The sequence below is a fragment of the Cotesia typhae genome, unplaced genomic scaffold (assembly GCF_013202065.1).
Source record: "Cotesia typhae breed Kobodo isofemale line unplaced genomic scaffold, CoteBio_Ctyphae scaffold_91, whole genome shotgun sequence".
NCBI classification, from domain to species: Eukaryota; Metazoa; Arthropoda; class Insecta; order Hymenoptera; family Braconidae; genus Cotesia; species Cotesia typhae.
The window spans coordinates 2,818,932-2,835,020 of record NW_027423781.1 but is presented as its reverse complement, the minus strand read 5'-3'; the positions used below and the strand labels follow the sequence as shown (position 1 = coordinate 2,835,020).

General features: G+C 31.5%; 2 protein-coding genes across 3 annotated transcripts in view; one reads left to right on the top strand and one right to left on the bottom strand.

The window, feature by feature from the left end:
* Chat (Choline acetyltransferase) overlaps nucleotides 1-7,572 on the top strand; it is a 46,085-nt gene extending 38,513 nt beyond the window's left edge. Inside the window, exons 6-10 of one of the 2 annotated variants that reach the window (XM_074258437.1) lie at nucleotides 156-594; nucleotides 868-990; nucleotides 1,066-1,240; nucleotides 2,339-2,539; nucleotides 4,832-7,572. In XM_074258437.1, the coding sequence (XP_074114538.1) occupies nucleotides 156-594; nucleotides 868-990; nucleotides 1,066-1,240; nucleotides 2,339-2,539; nucleotides 4,832-5,041 (1,148 nt within the window). In that variant the 3' untranslated portion in view covers nucleotides 5,042-7,572. Of the gene's footprint in view, nucleotides 1-155; nucleotides 595-867; nucleotides 991-1,065; nucleotides 1,262-2,338; nucleotides 2,540-4,831 lie in introns of both variants that reach the window. The other variant, XM_074258436.1, reaches the window with a different exon arrangement.
* Nucleotides 7,573-9,048: 1,476 nt separating this feature from the next.
* Mekk1 (mitogen-activated protein kinase kinase kinase 4) lies at nucleotides 9,049-15,819 on the bottom strand. Its single transcript, XM_074258434.1, has 6 exons — nucleotides 15,670-15,819; nucleotides 14,705-14,855; nucleotides 13,755-14,136; nucleotides 13,471-13,668; nucleotides 12,283-12,479; nucleotides 9,049-12,224 (listed from the first exon to the last, which is right to left on the bottom strand). Exons 2-6 carry the CDS (start codon nucleotides 14,851-14,853, stop codon nucleotides 9,275-9,277), a joined length of 3,876 nt encoding a protein of 1,291 aa, XP_074114535.1. The 5' UTR covers nucleotides 14,854-14,855; nucleotides 15,670-15,819; the 3' UTR covers nucleotides 9,049-9,274.
* Between the last annotated feature and the right edge of the window lie 270 nt (nucleotides 15,820-16,089).

The window sequence follows — 16,089 nt, the reverse complement described above, 5'->3', positions numbered from 1 at the left end:
ATTTAAAGTCCATTTCCTCTTTCTAATATCCTAGCAACTTCCTTCATATCTCACAAAATATCCGTTTATAATTTTCTTCCATTTGCATTCTCTCAAACAACAGTAAAAAATTTTTATCTAAATAATTATTTCTCCTCTACTTTTTTTATTTCCAGATGAACGAAATCGGCACAATCTTGAACTACTCGAACGCTGCCTTTGTATCGTATGCATCGACGAAGACGTATTACCAGTAACATTTAATGAGCCTTATAATAAAACAGATCGGTGGTTAAACGATCGCGATTATGCAAATGTTTTACATCATTGTTTACACGGCGGCGGCTCGAGACATCACGGCGCTAATCGTTGGTTCGATAAAACATTCCATGTCATCCTTGGTAAGGACGGAATGTGGGGTATGACTTACGAACATTCAGCAGGTGAAGCACCAGCAATATTTAACGCTTTTGAAACGTTAACCGATAACGTTGACGCAATGCCACCTCCAGATAATTTAGTGCCATCACATTTGCCATCACCTGAAAAACTTGAGTGGCGCTTGTCTGAACAGAGTTTGAACGATATTCGTGAAGCTATGACTACGTTTGATTCGTAAGAACTCATTTAATTCAAATTTTCCCGCTTTTTTACTTTAGTTCTTAAAGTTGCCACTAGATGGCGCTGGGCGCGTTCTTCTCGCATGTGCAGTAATATTTATAGCAATTTTGTACTATTTGTGCAATTTTTGACTGCAGAATCTTTTTCCAAGCTTTCTTCTTGATAACTTACGGGATATTCAGCATTTTTTATATTATTTTAAGGATTTCTGTGCAGTTTTTGAATAAAAGACTCTAAAGATCACTCAAAATGATTCTCAATGTTCAGGTTGGTCGAAGATTTGGATCTCTGTATCCTGTGGTTCCAAGATTATTCCAAGGAATTCGTTAAAAGTTGCAACATCAGTCCTGACGCTTACATCCAATTAGCCCTTCAACTCACTTACTTCAGGTAATCAATCATAGTGACCCATTTTGTGGTTAATTAATTAATCATAGAAGGCTAATTGATTGATTTGAATTAAAGATTACACGGCTGTTTGGTGGCAACTTATGAAAGCGCGGGCATCAGAAGATTCGCTCAAGGAAGAGTTGATGTAATTCGTGCAGCCAGTCCAGAGAGTCTTGAGTGGGTGAAGGCGATGTGCCAGGGTGACCCTGACAGTTCTTTTAATGATTCGCAAGAGGAAGGCACCAAAAGAGTACAGTTCACCATTTACAGTGTAACTGATTCAAATACCTTGCACACTTATTATTTCATTGGTCCTTTATTTATTTCTCTATGCTCTGAAAATTAGAGAGATATTTTACACAATAGAAAAATTGCATGATTTTTTATTGTTTCTTGAAAGTTATTAAGAGAAAATTAAATAAATTATTATCGAAGAAGAATAATTCGGAATTCATGGAAAAAATTGTTAATTACAATTTTTGTGTTTGAAAAATGTCTAAAACAAGTTAAATTCAATCACGCATGTGGATTAGCAGAATTAATAACAGAAAAAATTATGTTTTTTAATTTTATTCTTCTTTAAAAGTTCAATAAAAGTTGTTTTAAAAAAATTAACAAGAAATATTTGATTAATTTATTTATTTAGGTCATTTTTGAAGAAAAAGTTATTTTTTGAATTTGAATTTTGGCGGGAAAATGACGTAGTACTATATCCGGTGCGCAACGCCATCTTACAGAGAATTTACGAACTATATCTATTTTTATGTTGTAATTTAAAATAAATAAAAGTTTTTTTTTTGTAGTTTAGGTTGAATTTTGAGTGAAATAAATTAATAAATGTAGAAATAAATTTTTACGAAGTATAAAAATAAAAATATTCAAATGACTTAATTAAAAACTTTGTTATGAGTATTAAAAAAAAATTTTTTTGATAGTTAAAAATTAACGCACGTTCTCTATTTAGTGTAAAAAAAAAAAAATTAAAAATAGCATTCAGTTAATCTCGTACTCTCGAATCAAGTGTTTGCGTCCTCGAAGCTCCTGAAACTTTAAGTGGCGAACAAACAAAAACTAAATGAGAGAAAATCTCTAATATTTGTTAAAGGCATATTTACCTCAAATATTTTTAGTATATTACTGCAGGATTGTCGAAAGAATCTTCAAAGGATTAATCCTCAAAAAACAACCCTTTGATACATTAAAAGATTTTAATTAATTGAAAATTAAATAGAATTATGTTTGAACATTCCCGCTCTTTTTCGGCTTATTTATTTATTTTTTAATTAGTTAAGTAAATAATAACTGTATTAAATTTATTGAAAATTTATCGATGGTATTTTGTTTGCAGAAGCAACGGATAAAGGAGCTGTTTGATTTGGCCGTGCAGAGACAAGCCAAAGAAATCGCGGATAACATTAATGGGCTGGGTCTAGACAATCATCTAATGGGATTGAGGTACGTCGCTAAAGAAATGGGAGAAAATATACCGGAGTTATTCAACGATGAGAGTTTCAATATTATCCATCACTTCGCTCTCTCGACTTCGCAGGTAATTTTATTTTTAATTAATTAGTTATTTTGTATTGTTAAGATTATTTATGATAGGCCGTTAAATTTAACTTTCATAGTTTATTGATCGTAAATTTGTTGCTGAGAAATTCAAGCGCTTATTGTGATTAAAAAAAAAAAAATCCATTCAAATTACCGTGGTCAGGAATCGAACCCACGACTTCTAGGAAAAGTAGCGGCGTTTAGAGGAAAATAATTATATATAAATTATATAATTATTTATTAGTGTTTAAATTTTTGCACAAAATTAATTTACATGTGACTATACATATTTTTGGATAACTAGGTATCAAAATGGAAAGTTTTATAAAATTATATGAAACAATGTATAATTATATAAAAGTATAAGAAGCTTGAGAAAATTATGTCAGACTAAAATTTACATATATAGTATATTACTCTACAAGGGCAGAAAGTTTGAGATTCCTGCACTGTGCGCCATGATGCCCGAGGCGAAGCCGAGTAGATATATAGATATATAGATATGTAGACCATATAGTCGACGGTTTTAACTTCTCACTTAATCCTTTAAAGTACACAATTAGGTTACTTTCATCAGAATTAGATAAAGACGCCCTGTGTTCTATCAGCCATTTTTTATAGGTCTCATGATTTGACAAGTACTTATCCGCAGACTTCTTCGGTAACGTATCAGTTAAAATTATCAGTTTGGCTTCCGCATCAAAATTCCTCAGAATTTCTTCATCGTCCGAATCATCCGATGATGACAACACATTCATTTTTCTTTTTAGAAACCATTCAAATATACGGTTGAATTTTTTTATTTCACTATTTGTCTCTGTATAAATATACTCAACGCTGCGTCGTACATCAGTTCAGTGCATACTAGTTTCGTTCTGCTTACTAGAGCAGTGCGTATGCGCGCCCCTACCAAAGCATAAATTCTAGACTTTCGCCCTCTCGGCCGAGGCATCAAGTACGTACTTTCGGCCGTGGATAAAGAAAATTATATTCAGACAACTATTTCAAAATTTTTTATGATTTTCTTGAGCTTGAAGTAGATATAGAAAATTATACCAGACAATGTATAATTATATGGAGGTATACGAAGCATTACAAAATTTTAAATGACTATCTTAGGCTAAATGAAAGTATATAAAATTATATAAAACAATGTATAATTATATGAAAGTACATAAAGCTTTATAAAATTACATAAAGTCAAAATTAACATATAATTATATTTAGTCATCTAATAAGATTTTTAATGATTATCTTGGGCTTGATAAAGTTATATAAAATTATATGAAACAATGTGTAATTACATAAAGCCAAAATTTACATGTAATTATATTTAGACATCTAATAAGATTTTTAATGATTACCTTGAGCTTGATAAAGTTATACAAAATTATATGGAACAATGTATAATTATATAAAAGTATAAAAAAACCTTAGAAAATTGTATGAGGCCAAAATCTTCATATAATTATGTTTGAACAATTATTTTTGAATTTTTTATGATTGGTTTGAGCTTAAAGTAGATATAGAAAATTATATGAGACAATGTATAATTATATGGAGGTATTTAAAGCATTATAAAAAATTTTTACGCCTGTCTTAGATCAAATGAAAGTATATAAAATTATATAAAACAATGTATAATCATATGAAAGTACATGAAGCTTTATAGAAATATATAAAGCCAAAATTTACGGATAATTATATTTAGACACTCATATAAAATTTTCATTCGTTACTTTGAGCTTAATGAAGCTATATAAAATTATATGAAACAATTTATAATTATATAACGCCAAAATTTATATATAATTATATTTAGGCACTCTTATAAACTTTTTGATGGTTGTTTTGAGCTTGAAGAAGTTATATAAAATTATATGAAACAATGTATAATTATATTAAGTTATAAAGCATTAAAAAATAAAATCAATAGATGTATAAAAAAAATATATGGACTTCTTCAGAATTATATAAAATTATACGTCCTGGTTTTTCAAATTAAAATTACTTTTATATAAAATTATACGAAAAAAAAATTTTTTCCGCACTACTACCAAAAAATCAATATTTAAGAGTGTCAATTAAAAAAAGCAAGGGCTGAACCCTAAGCGAGGGTCATGCAAAGTCCGGAAACAATTTTCTCGACTCCCCAGCGCTGCTTCCTTACACAGAGCTTAACAACCGGATATGAGTAATTTAACCGCGAAACATCCGACTGCCATAGAAAATAGTCTCTATTACTAGCAAAGATCCATCTCTACCCTCTTTTGTCTGTAATATGTTCCAGGTGACGACCAAAAACGACGCCATTGTAGGTTATGGACCAGTAGTACCCGACGGGTACGGATGCGCGTATAATCTCAGGAAAAATGGCTTCATATTTTCCTGCTCCGCTTTTCACAGCGACGGAAGAACAAACGCGCGTAAGTTTGCACAAACTTTAGAGTTAAGTTTACGTGACATGGCGGACATGCTAAAGAGTTCACAGAGCCGATAAATTTTAGTTACCGACCGTCGGTAATTATTATTTAAATCGTTATTACGATGAATATAGACATATTAATGTTTACAAATGACAGTTAAGTAGAAAGTAGATTGTTGATGCACTGATAGATGATTTATTTTAAACAAGAAATTAATCAGAGAATAGAGTCAATGTTGAAGAAATTATTAAAGTCATGTGGGGCAAGCGTGCGCATTTGAGCAATCAAACTTTAAGTGTTCCCTATCGAGTATGGATTCGTATAGGAACCCATAGGAATCCACATAGGAAGTATGAAAGACCTTGTAAGAACGTGACTTAGGCTAGAGAGTAGCATAGAAAACTGTCAACCGTAAGGTACCGGGTTCAAGTCTATCAGAAGCCAGCAATTTTTTTTCATTAGATGAAATTACAAAATCAGTTTTTCAGAATTAATTTCAATTAATAATTGATTAATAGCAATAAATTCATAATTATTTTCAGTTTTTTTTTGTCTAATTAAACCAAGAGAATGAATTCTTGAGTTAAAAAATTATTCTTGGTCTAAGAAATTTTTCTTGTTTAAAAAATTTATTCTCTTGACTCAAGAAAATTATTTTCTTCAAAATGGTAATTTTGGTTCTAGATTTCGGCTCTTGAGTCAAGTTAATTTTTTTATCAGTGCTCAAATATTGAACAGTATAGATAAAATGAACCTAAATACATTATTGCACGCCTCATAAGCGAAGCGTTGAGGTTGTGCACAAATCTCGACATTTCAAAAAAAGCAGTTTTCTCGAAACTTAAATTGATTTTTTGTTATTTATATTGCACTTACAGGTTAATTTGAGTGCACTAATATCAAGTCAAATAATTTGTCAGGCACATAAAATATATTTCAATAACAATTTTTTTGTATAACATAGTAAATAATAACATTAAACATAATTTTTTCTGGACGTCCGTGTATGGATGGGTGTATGTGGCATCAAAATTGCTCGAAAAAATAATCGTACCGGAATAATTTTTTTTTTAATTATCTAAAGTAACACACGACAGAATTTCTTAGTTCATATGAGCGTTCAATTCACTGTCGTTAAATTATGGCGCTACTAAACCATAGCAAAGTTTTCTGTTTTTTTTTTTATTATTTTATTTTAATTTGATTAATTATTTGATTGTTAGCAGTAATGAAGATAAAAAAAAAATTGCTAAACTTCTTTAAAAGCATTTTTTTTATTTGTTTATTGAATAAAAATAAATAAAAAAAAAAAAAAAGTCAAATGTAAAATCTTAAGTTGTAACATCGTGAATATAACTCCATCTGATATCTATAAATGGTACTTACTTACAAGTCACGGTAAAGTTACATTAACTATTGAGGTGTTTTTCTACATTTTATATTTTACTTTAATCAATTTTATTGTGAAATATGAGATTATGAGGCGTGCACTTTTGGATTTTCCAAACTTTTTGTTAATTTATTGGAAAAGTTTGGCTGAAACTAGTATTTTTATAGTTTTGACTTACAAACTATAATACTTTTGTTTAAAAAATACATAATTAACGTTATAGCCAATTGCTCCGAACATTAAGCGCGCTTATGTTCCAAATACTGACCAGTAGTACTAGACTTAAGAAAAACATATATGAGTTTTTGCATGATCTAAATTTCGGTGGCGCCCACTTACCCACTGAGCACAGTTACCTCACGTGACTTTGATTAATCGGTGAAGAATGTGAAGAAATTAGGCAATGTTAAAGTAAAAAAAAAAAAAAGTTAAATATCGAGTAAAGAATAATTAGCTCAAATTATATGCTTATTCTTTGTATCTTTCTAACTAAATGAAATCACTATTTATAAACAATTGCCAATTTTAATTGGCGCCCACTCCAGTACACTCTTGTCCAATATTTTTAGATAAATATTTAAGAGTATTTATACAATATTATTATTATGTTAAATTTTCTCGATACAATTTAATGGATTTATTATTTATTGCTTGTACGCTTGCTAAATGTTTATATATCGATCCGTTAAATCTGCAAATCGGCCTCAAATGAAAGTAAATTTTTAATCAGCAGCGTTGACGTTGTTGATGTTGATATTCTATTTAAATTGAAAAAAAAAAAAAAATATATATATATATAAAATATGGAAATATAAATTATGTTAAATATCTTGAGAAATATTCAAGGATTTAAATATTTAATAGAGTATGGAATGTGTTGATTATTATTATTATTATTATTGATATTATTATAAATGAGTTTATTCGAAGATAAGCAAACGAAAAGTGCAATAAAAATTGTCGATTAATGTTATTAATAATATATTGTATTGAATATATGTAGTATATGTGAGAGATTTTATTGAGTTGTTTGAGGCGTGGTGGAATTAGGTAAAAAAGGTTTTTTTTTTATTTATTTTTCCAAAGACTTACAATCAAGTTTCCAATTTAATTACTTGAATGTTTTTATTTTTATTCTTCGTAAAAATTTATTTCTGCATTAATTAATTTTTTTCACTCAAAATACAACCTAAACTACAAAAAAAAACACGTTTATTTATTTTAAATTACAACATAAATATATATATATATATATATATATATATATATATATATATATATATATATATATATATATATATATATATATATATATATATATATATATATATATATATATATATATATTCCTAAATTATCTGTAAGATGGCGTTGCGCACCGGATATAGTACTACGTCACTGCCCCGCCAAAATTCAAATTCAAAAAATAACTTTTTCTTCAAAAATGACCTAAATAAATAAGTTAATCAAATATTTCTGCTTCATTTTCTCAAAACGACTTTTATTAAACTTTTGAAGAAGAATAAAATTAAAAAACAAAATTTTTCTATAAATCCAAGATTTTTCTTTATAGAGAATTGAACGCTCTACAAGAAAGGTCTTCAGCAATTTTTCGATAAATTCACTCTTTTGGAAGTTACACGAGTTATATTTGAACTTACAATCAAGTTTTCAATTTAATTACTTGAATATTTTTATTTTTATTCTTCGTAAAAATTTATTTCTGCATTAATTAATTTATTTCACTCAAAACACAAAGTTAACTACGAAAAAAACGTTTATTTATTTTAAATTACAACAAAAATACAGATATAATTCCTGAATTCTTTGTAAGATGGCGTTGCGCACCGGATATAGTACTACGTCATTTTCCCGCCAAAATTCAAATGAAAAAATAACTTTTTCTTAAAAAATGAGCTAAATAAATAAATTATTCAAATATTTTTTGTTTATTTCCTAAAAACAACTTTTATTTAACTTTTAAAGAATAATAAAATTAAAAAACAAAATTTTTCTGTTATTGATCCCGCTAATGGGCAAACTTTTTTTTCACATTTTCCGAGATTTTTCCGTTTGATGTCAAAATTTTCTTCTAAATTATCATTTTGAAGATTTTTTAAATTCTATTTAGTATTTCGAGTCTATTACGATGTTATTTTTGTCAAAAAATATTATTTTAAACATTGTTCAAACATAAAAATTGTAACTATGAATTTTTTCCATGAAATTTAAAACAAAGCCACCACGTTCTCAATTACATAAATTGTGTTCTACTGTAACCATTAAGTCTAAAAGTAACAAAGAACCTAGAAATGAAAGTATAAACTATTAATAACAAAATATTTAAGTATATACATAATATATATGTTAAAGAAACAAAAAATAGTATTTATTGTAGTAAATAAAGAAAATGAAAGTGATTTCGCTTTTACCGCGGCCAAGAATATCACGCATATCAAATCTATAATAAGTAATAAATTATATTATATTATACATTATTTAAGTTTATATATATTTTATTGATTTACAAATTATTTATAATTATACATTATACAGAACGTGTAATAAAGTATGTATGTATAGAATTGATCATGGTTATCTTAATTAAAACTCTCTAACTAACCTATTAAGCCTATTCTTCTTGCCTCAATCATAAATTAAACATTTTATTCTAATAAATAACAATAAAAATAATTTAAAATAATTATTTATTAAATATTTACACATAAAATAATAATTTACATACCCACATACAATGATAATTTTAAACAATGAAAAAATAATCTTTAAAATTAAAAAAATTTTTTTTTATCACAGTATTTACAAATTTTGCTTGAATTATTTCAAATTAAGGTACCAAATTTTTGTTAATACTCAACTACCAATTACTATCGTCCAATACATCTCGAATTTTTTCCTAGGCAACAATGCGACTCAGCAGCTCGACATTGACATAATCATAATTCCTAGCGAAAGGATGAGCCAGCAGATCATTGGCATGAGGCCTTTTCTTAGCATCATGCTGCAGGCACTTTTCAATCAAATCAAGCCCTTCATTGCATAAATTCTTGGGCATGGCAGGGACTTCGCCCATTCCAACCTTGAACATGATCTGATAGTTAGAATCGAATTCCGCCCAAGGTCTCTTCCCACTAGCCATTTCGATAACGCAGCAACCGAAGCTCCATATATCAGCAGCCCTTCCGTGTCCATGGCCGTGTTCAGTCTTCATAAAAACTTCGGGCGCCATGTACGCCTGAGTGCCAACGAATCCTTGAAGCTCTCCAGGCATGGTAGTGTGAGCCTTGATCTCAACAGCAGACCCAAAGTCTCCCAACTTAAGGCAGTTGCCTTGATCAGTCAGGAAGATATTGGCAGTCTTGATGTCTCTGTGGACAATTCCGTGAAAATGGAGCACAGAAATAGCCGATAGAAGCTGGTGGACATACTTCCTGATGAATATCTCGGGTAGTCCTCCAGAGCTAGCGGCAATGAGGCTCTCAAGAGTTCCCTCCGCGCAGAATTCCATGAAAATCAGCATCTCCTCATGCTGGATTTCAACTCCGTAATAACGAACGAGGTGATCGTGAGTGATTCCTTCAAAGATCTGAAGTTCCTCCGCTACCCGACGGATGGCGCGATGGTCTCCTGGCTGCAAAGGAACTTCCTTCATTGCCAGCAGCTCGCCAGTCTGATTATTGACCACCGTATAGACCTTGCCAAACCTTCCTTGCCCGATCTTGATGCCTCTCTGCCAGGTGAAGGTAACCCTCCGGACCTTGATCCTGACATTGTCGGCAGTCTTCTTGGAAGCCGCTCGGCCAATAAGCTCAGCAGCCCGCCTCCGCTCATCAATCTCTTCCTCCAGCTGCTGCAAAGCAGCAGTAACTCTCGACTGCTTAGCAGAAATCTTCCTACTTATAACCAAGCTCACGTTTTCCTTGCAACCCTTCAGGTCCTTGACGCTGATCCTGGGCGAGGTCGTCCTGGACAGTGGAAGAGGCTTCAGCTCATCGGAAACAGTCTCCGCTTCTCCAATTATGTGAGCCCAGCATGCTTCCATCTTAGTTTTAAGATCAGCAAATTCTTGCTCGTCCAGAAACTCAGTGTTTGCCGGTTCGCAGATCATGATCAGGAATTCTAACCCATGGTGAGCCCATCTGGGTCTCAATCCACGACCCCGCTCGCATCTGGTTACCACAAACTCAATCCAGAGTTCAGCAAAGCTGACCAATCCCTTAACTAACTCCTCGTTGGCCTGGAAAATTCGAACCACCTCCCGATGATAGTCAAAGCCTAATCTGTAAGCTTGGTGAAGGATTTCACGAACGCGAGTCTTGAACGCCAATTCATTTTCTAGCTTGGACTCATCAGCCTGATCAACCCTCACTTGGAACTGGCTCACCACGTTGCAGATCCTGGTCCTGAGATCATGAATCACGTGCTTCAGAGTATCTAAAGCAGTCTTTAGGTCATCGTTGGGACTCTGGTCCAAGTCGCGCTTCAACGACCGGGTTAGAAGAAGACTCTTAGTAAGCTTCTCGCGAGCTTCTATGAACATCGCTTGCCATTCCCGACCCAGGGACATGAACTGGTACCTTACATCTTCACTCTCTTCAATCTCCGCCATAGACTCTTCAATTTCCAAGGGTCTGGTGTCCAAGAATTCAATCACTTCATGGATCATCACTCCGTTTATCTCGCAGAACTTGACTCCGCCTATCGTGAACCCGTTCTTGATGTTCCTGGCTATCGACTTGACAAACGTCCATTCGTCATCAATCAGGCCCTTCTGGTAGTTTCCGCAAGGCACCATTTCGACCCACTGTTTCAGGTAATCCAAGTAAACCACAAACACCTGCTGAAGGCTATCATCATAAGCAGCGATGTCAACCTCTCCGGCTTCAGCCACAGTTCGAGAATGGGCCAGGAACCTGTCGCGATAGACGCAAGCTATCTTCAAGCCTTCCCGCATTTCTCTCATCAGCTGCCTAACGCTAAGCGCTCCTGGAGCTACTGGTTTCTGCTGGAGACGCATCTCCAGGAACTCGTGGACGATGTCCAGGGGGACTCTTGACAGGAAGAGGAACACGTTGGCATACGAAGGGAGATTCAAAGCTTGGGATTCTGGGCTCCAAAATCCGTATCGCTTCAGGTCCAGGTCTTCGTACTCTTTATAACTGGAGCAATTCTGGTCCTTAGACAGAGCTAGGTTCGCTTTTCTCAACACCGACATATGCAGACGCTCCAGGAAATTCAGGGACTTGCTCAGCCCGCGGGTTTTTAGGACATCTTCAATGTACCGGCGGTAGGAAACTCGTTCTATCTCGGTGGTGTCGAAGTCTAATTGCTCTAGATATCCCTCGTCGAAGTAGATAAAGGTTGACTTTAGCGACCCGCAGGGATTTGGAGAATCCAAGTCGAAGATTTCAAATTTAGGGTCCATGCTGGAGTCTACTGAGTCTCGGGAAGGTTTCGGCCCGGGGATTAGCATCTTACGGAGGATTCTAAGCTTCAGACGGTGACGACGCATCATGTTGTACCAAAGACACATGGCCTTAACTCTACCGGTGAATTCTGGACTCTTGTACTGCGGGTAGTGCGCAGCAAATGCTTGAGAAGATGGGTACAAGGATTCCGCGGTCTGCAGTCGGATAAGCAGGCTTTCTACTTGCCTGAGCGCGGTGATCTGGCAATGCCGGCAGGTAATGCAGTGCATTGACAGGCAGCCGGAGCATGCCAGGGGAAACTCGGGACTTGATCCCAAGAATGAAGAGGGCAGCGAGGGAACCAGGGAACCTTCGAATCCGGAATCTGCGCTAGATGTCGCTGATCCGTTCTCTATCAAGCTTGACACTGGGTCGTATCTGGAAATTTTGAGGTTTTAAGGTTAAATTCTGATTTGTGGAGGGGGTGATTACCTACTTGTAGTTTAGGATTTCGGTGAGTAATGGGCAGATTGCGTCCCGTTGTCTGCAAAGAAACTCGTCCTGTTCCACTAGGCTACGGTCAGCGTGGAATGCCTGAAGCTCCAGCCAGATCAGGTCTTTCAGCTCGTTTTGCCAACGAGATTCTTCGCTGCTTATTTGCCGGCAACAGTTTCGCTCACGGTCATTGGCTGACTGAAAGGTTTTTTAATTGGAGACTATATAACTTATATCGCGTTATTAAAACTATAAGGGCGTATCTCAAAATATACGCCCTTATGGCATTGCAGAACCAAAAGGGCGTATAAAAAAATTTTTTTTGCTCCAATCAATATAAAAATAGTAAAAACATGAAAATCTGTGAAGAAAACGAAAACAAAATTTTCTTTAATATACGCCCTTATGGTTTTAAGAAAAATTTTTTTTAAAGTCAAAAGGGCGTACCTATTTTTCCGATTTATTATTAATTATCGATCTGAGTAAATAATAAATGTTACGGGTGATGAAAAATATCACACCACAACTTAATTTATCTGAAAAAATATTTATTTAAGTAAAAAAGAAAAATTTTGAATTGATTTTTGATCTACTGTTAAGTTTCTTATAATTTTAATAATTCCAAAATTTATCATTAAAAATATAAATAATTCAAAAATGAAAAAAAAAATACGGTTTTTTTCTTACTCTGACATATAATTCATAATAAACCGAAAAAATAGGATACGCCCTAATGACTTTAAAAAAATTTTTCTTAAAACCATAAGGGCGTATATTAAAAAAATTTTTTTTTCGTTTTTTCCATAGATTCTAATTTTTTTTACTATTTTTACATCGATTGGAGCAAAAAAAAATTTTTTATACACTCTTTTGGTTCTGCAATGCCATAAGGGCGTATAATTTGAGATTTTTACTAAATTCTAACCCACAATTGTTCTTTAGCTTAAGATTTAAAAAGAAGTTGCAACATAAGTATTATAAATACTCATAGAAAAAATAAGAATCATTTATTCGCTTAAAAACCGGGCTCTTAATTTACAATTATAAAAAAATCCCTTAGTTTTTTACTTAACTAGGTAAATCCCTCTAAACAGACACGTGTCCCCACCTAGCGGCCAAGAGGCAAACTAAATTTTCTACCTTACCAACACTACCCAAGAAAACTTCTTTATCATAATCAGATACTTACTAAGCGAATTGCGTGTGAAAAAGTTTCATGGAAAATTTCTCTGCCGACAATTTTCTTATCTTCACTTTCACAGACTTTATCGGCAGCTTCATCAGAATCATTGGCTAGGAAGAATTTAACGGTTTCATCGGCCTCTTTTCGAGCTTCTACCTCCACGGGCTTGGACCTGAGGCACCGGAACCGATTTTTCGTCTCGATCTGCAAAAAATTTAGATGAATTAAATTTAAATTAATTTAAAAAATAAATTTTTATGTCTATTTAAAAAAATAATTAAAATACGTACAACTCCGCAGAGAAGAGTCATGTTGCTGATGATATTGTCTTCTCTCGGAACGGAAATCGGCGTAGACGGGTTAACGTCGTTCTTTTGGTGATTGACTGAGGAATCAGAGGACATGTCTAATTTAATCTCCCGTTCGCTTTTCCGAGTTAATTTTAAATTTCTCTTGCACTTGCGAGTGTTATCTTTGGCGTTAGCCGGTCCCAAATTTCCCGCCGGGGCCGAGGAAGGGGAGTTTGAATCATCGTCTAATTTTATTTCGTTATCGGAATCCTCCTCGTCGGCTTGGTCGCACATTTTATTGAAGATTATTGCGTCCAAGGTGTTGCGACGACACAGAGGCGGCTTGCAACGGACTTCTCTTACTGGTGCTGATTTATTTTCACTGTTAATTTTTAATGGTATCAATTTTAATAGTGATTATAATTACTGTATTAATTCCGTGATTAAAAAAAAAATTTTTTTTTCCAATATTCAATATTTAAATAGTTTCGTTGAAAAAAAAAATTCCTTTTAAAAAAAATGAACTTTTTTGTGACAAAAAAATTAATTTATTGGAAATTTTGAACGATTTTATTTTTTAAATAAAGAAATAAAATTTTTTTTCACAGTTACTAATTGAAAAAAAAATTTTTTCTTAATTTGAAAAAAAAAAAAAAAAAAAAATTTTAAATTGAAAAAAAAAAATTAGATAAACAATTTGATAACTTTCGTACAAAATTATTTTTTCTAAAATTGAAAAAATTTTTTTTCAAAAAAACTAAAGAAAATTTTTATTTCTTTAACTAAGAAATAAAATTGTTTAAAATTTCCAAAAAATTAATTTTTTGTCACACAAACGTCCAAATGATTTTTTTTTTTTTTTTAGTGTACTTTTAAATTATTTTTCTGTTAAAGAATTAAAATTAATTTTTCTTGTTAAAAAAATTGCTTTTATGTATAAAAATAATTACGAAAGAGATATTCGCTGTTTTCGCTCTCGTTGTCGGCGGCTGTGACGCGTGCGAGGAGGCGTTTGACCATAAAGATCGGACATTTCGTCGAGTTTGTCTTCTTGATCGCTATAATCCCATGAATCTTGCCCAGTACTCCAATTGAACATTTCTAAAATTATTAATTATTATTTTTTTAGACTATTACATTTAAAAAAAATTTTTTTTCATTGCAATTTTTAAAAAATTAAATACTAAAAACTTCACATATTTTTATTTTTTTAAAATAACATACCTGTAGTAAAACTAAACTAATAATGTAACAACAATTGGATAATTGATAAATTTATAAAATTTTTATCTAATGCGATAGATAATTACATATTTAGATAAGAAGATTTTTTGATAAATTCTGTTAATATTGTGAGTCATTGATAAAAAAAAAAGTTTATTATTATTATTATTATTTTTATTTTTTTTAATTAAAAAAAATTTTTTTTTTTTTAATTTTTAATTAAAAAATTCAAAGTACAAAATTTTATATTCCAGCCATTTTCATTCAATAATTAAATTAATAATTTCTCCGAATCTTTTTGTTTCTTATTATATGAAGAATCATTAAAATTTACCAAAAAAAAAAAAAAAAAAAAAAAAAAATTTAATTTGAGAAAAAAAATTTTTTTCTAATAATCAATTATTTGATATTACCAATTAACAAATTATGTATTATCTATCATGACGCAATAATAATCAGTTCTCCGACACTAATTATGACCATTCATATTTTCTTATAAAAAAAGAAAAAAAAATGAAATATTTTTCTAACAAAATTTACTATTTATATATTAGTTTAGTTTACAACTTATTATCGTCGTTATTGTTATTATAAATAATAACTTTGATTTGAAGGTTATTGACTTTAACAGTAATACTCAAAAATAAAAAAATAAAAGATGATAGACGGTTTATATTTATATAATACTTACCTTTCTAAATTCTTCAATTTTTATTAATCATAATTAATAATGATTAATAATAAACTATATATATTTAAATTAACAAGAGTTTGTCATGTTCGGTAAGAATAACAAATATAAACGCGTCACAGAAAATTAAATATGCTGACTTGCGCAGTGTCTTCAGAACCTGGAAGGTAATTGATAATTATCGAAAGCGGTTTTATATTTATTTAGATAAAACAACTTTTTTTCAGCAATTTCTAGAGATAGTTGCTAAAAGAAGAAATTAAATTAATAAATAAATAATTTTTCTTAATAAAAAAGAAAAGAAATTAATTATTATTTTAGAAAGAAAATTCAAAAAAAGTTTAGAAAATACAAAATAGCACGTATCATAATACTTAGTTATTTAAAAAAATCAATAAACTGTATCGTTGATTTTTAAAA

Coding starts and splice junctions, on each gene's coding strand:
- Mekk1 (XM_074258434.1), bottom strand. CDS start 14,853: ATGTTCAATTGGAGTACTGGGCAAGATTCATGGGATTATAGCGATCAA. Junction 14,137..14,704: donor AAACAGCGAATATCTCTTTC/GTAATTATTTTT, acceptor AAAAATTAACAG/TGAAAATAAATCAGCACCAG. Junction 12,480..13,470: donor TTTCACACGCAATTCGCTTA/GTAAGTATCTGA, acceptor AAAACCTTTCAG/TCAGCCAATGACCGTGAGCG.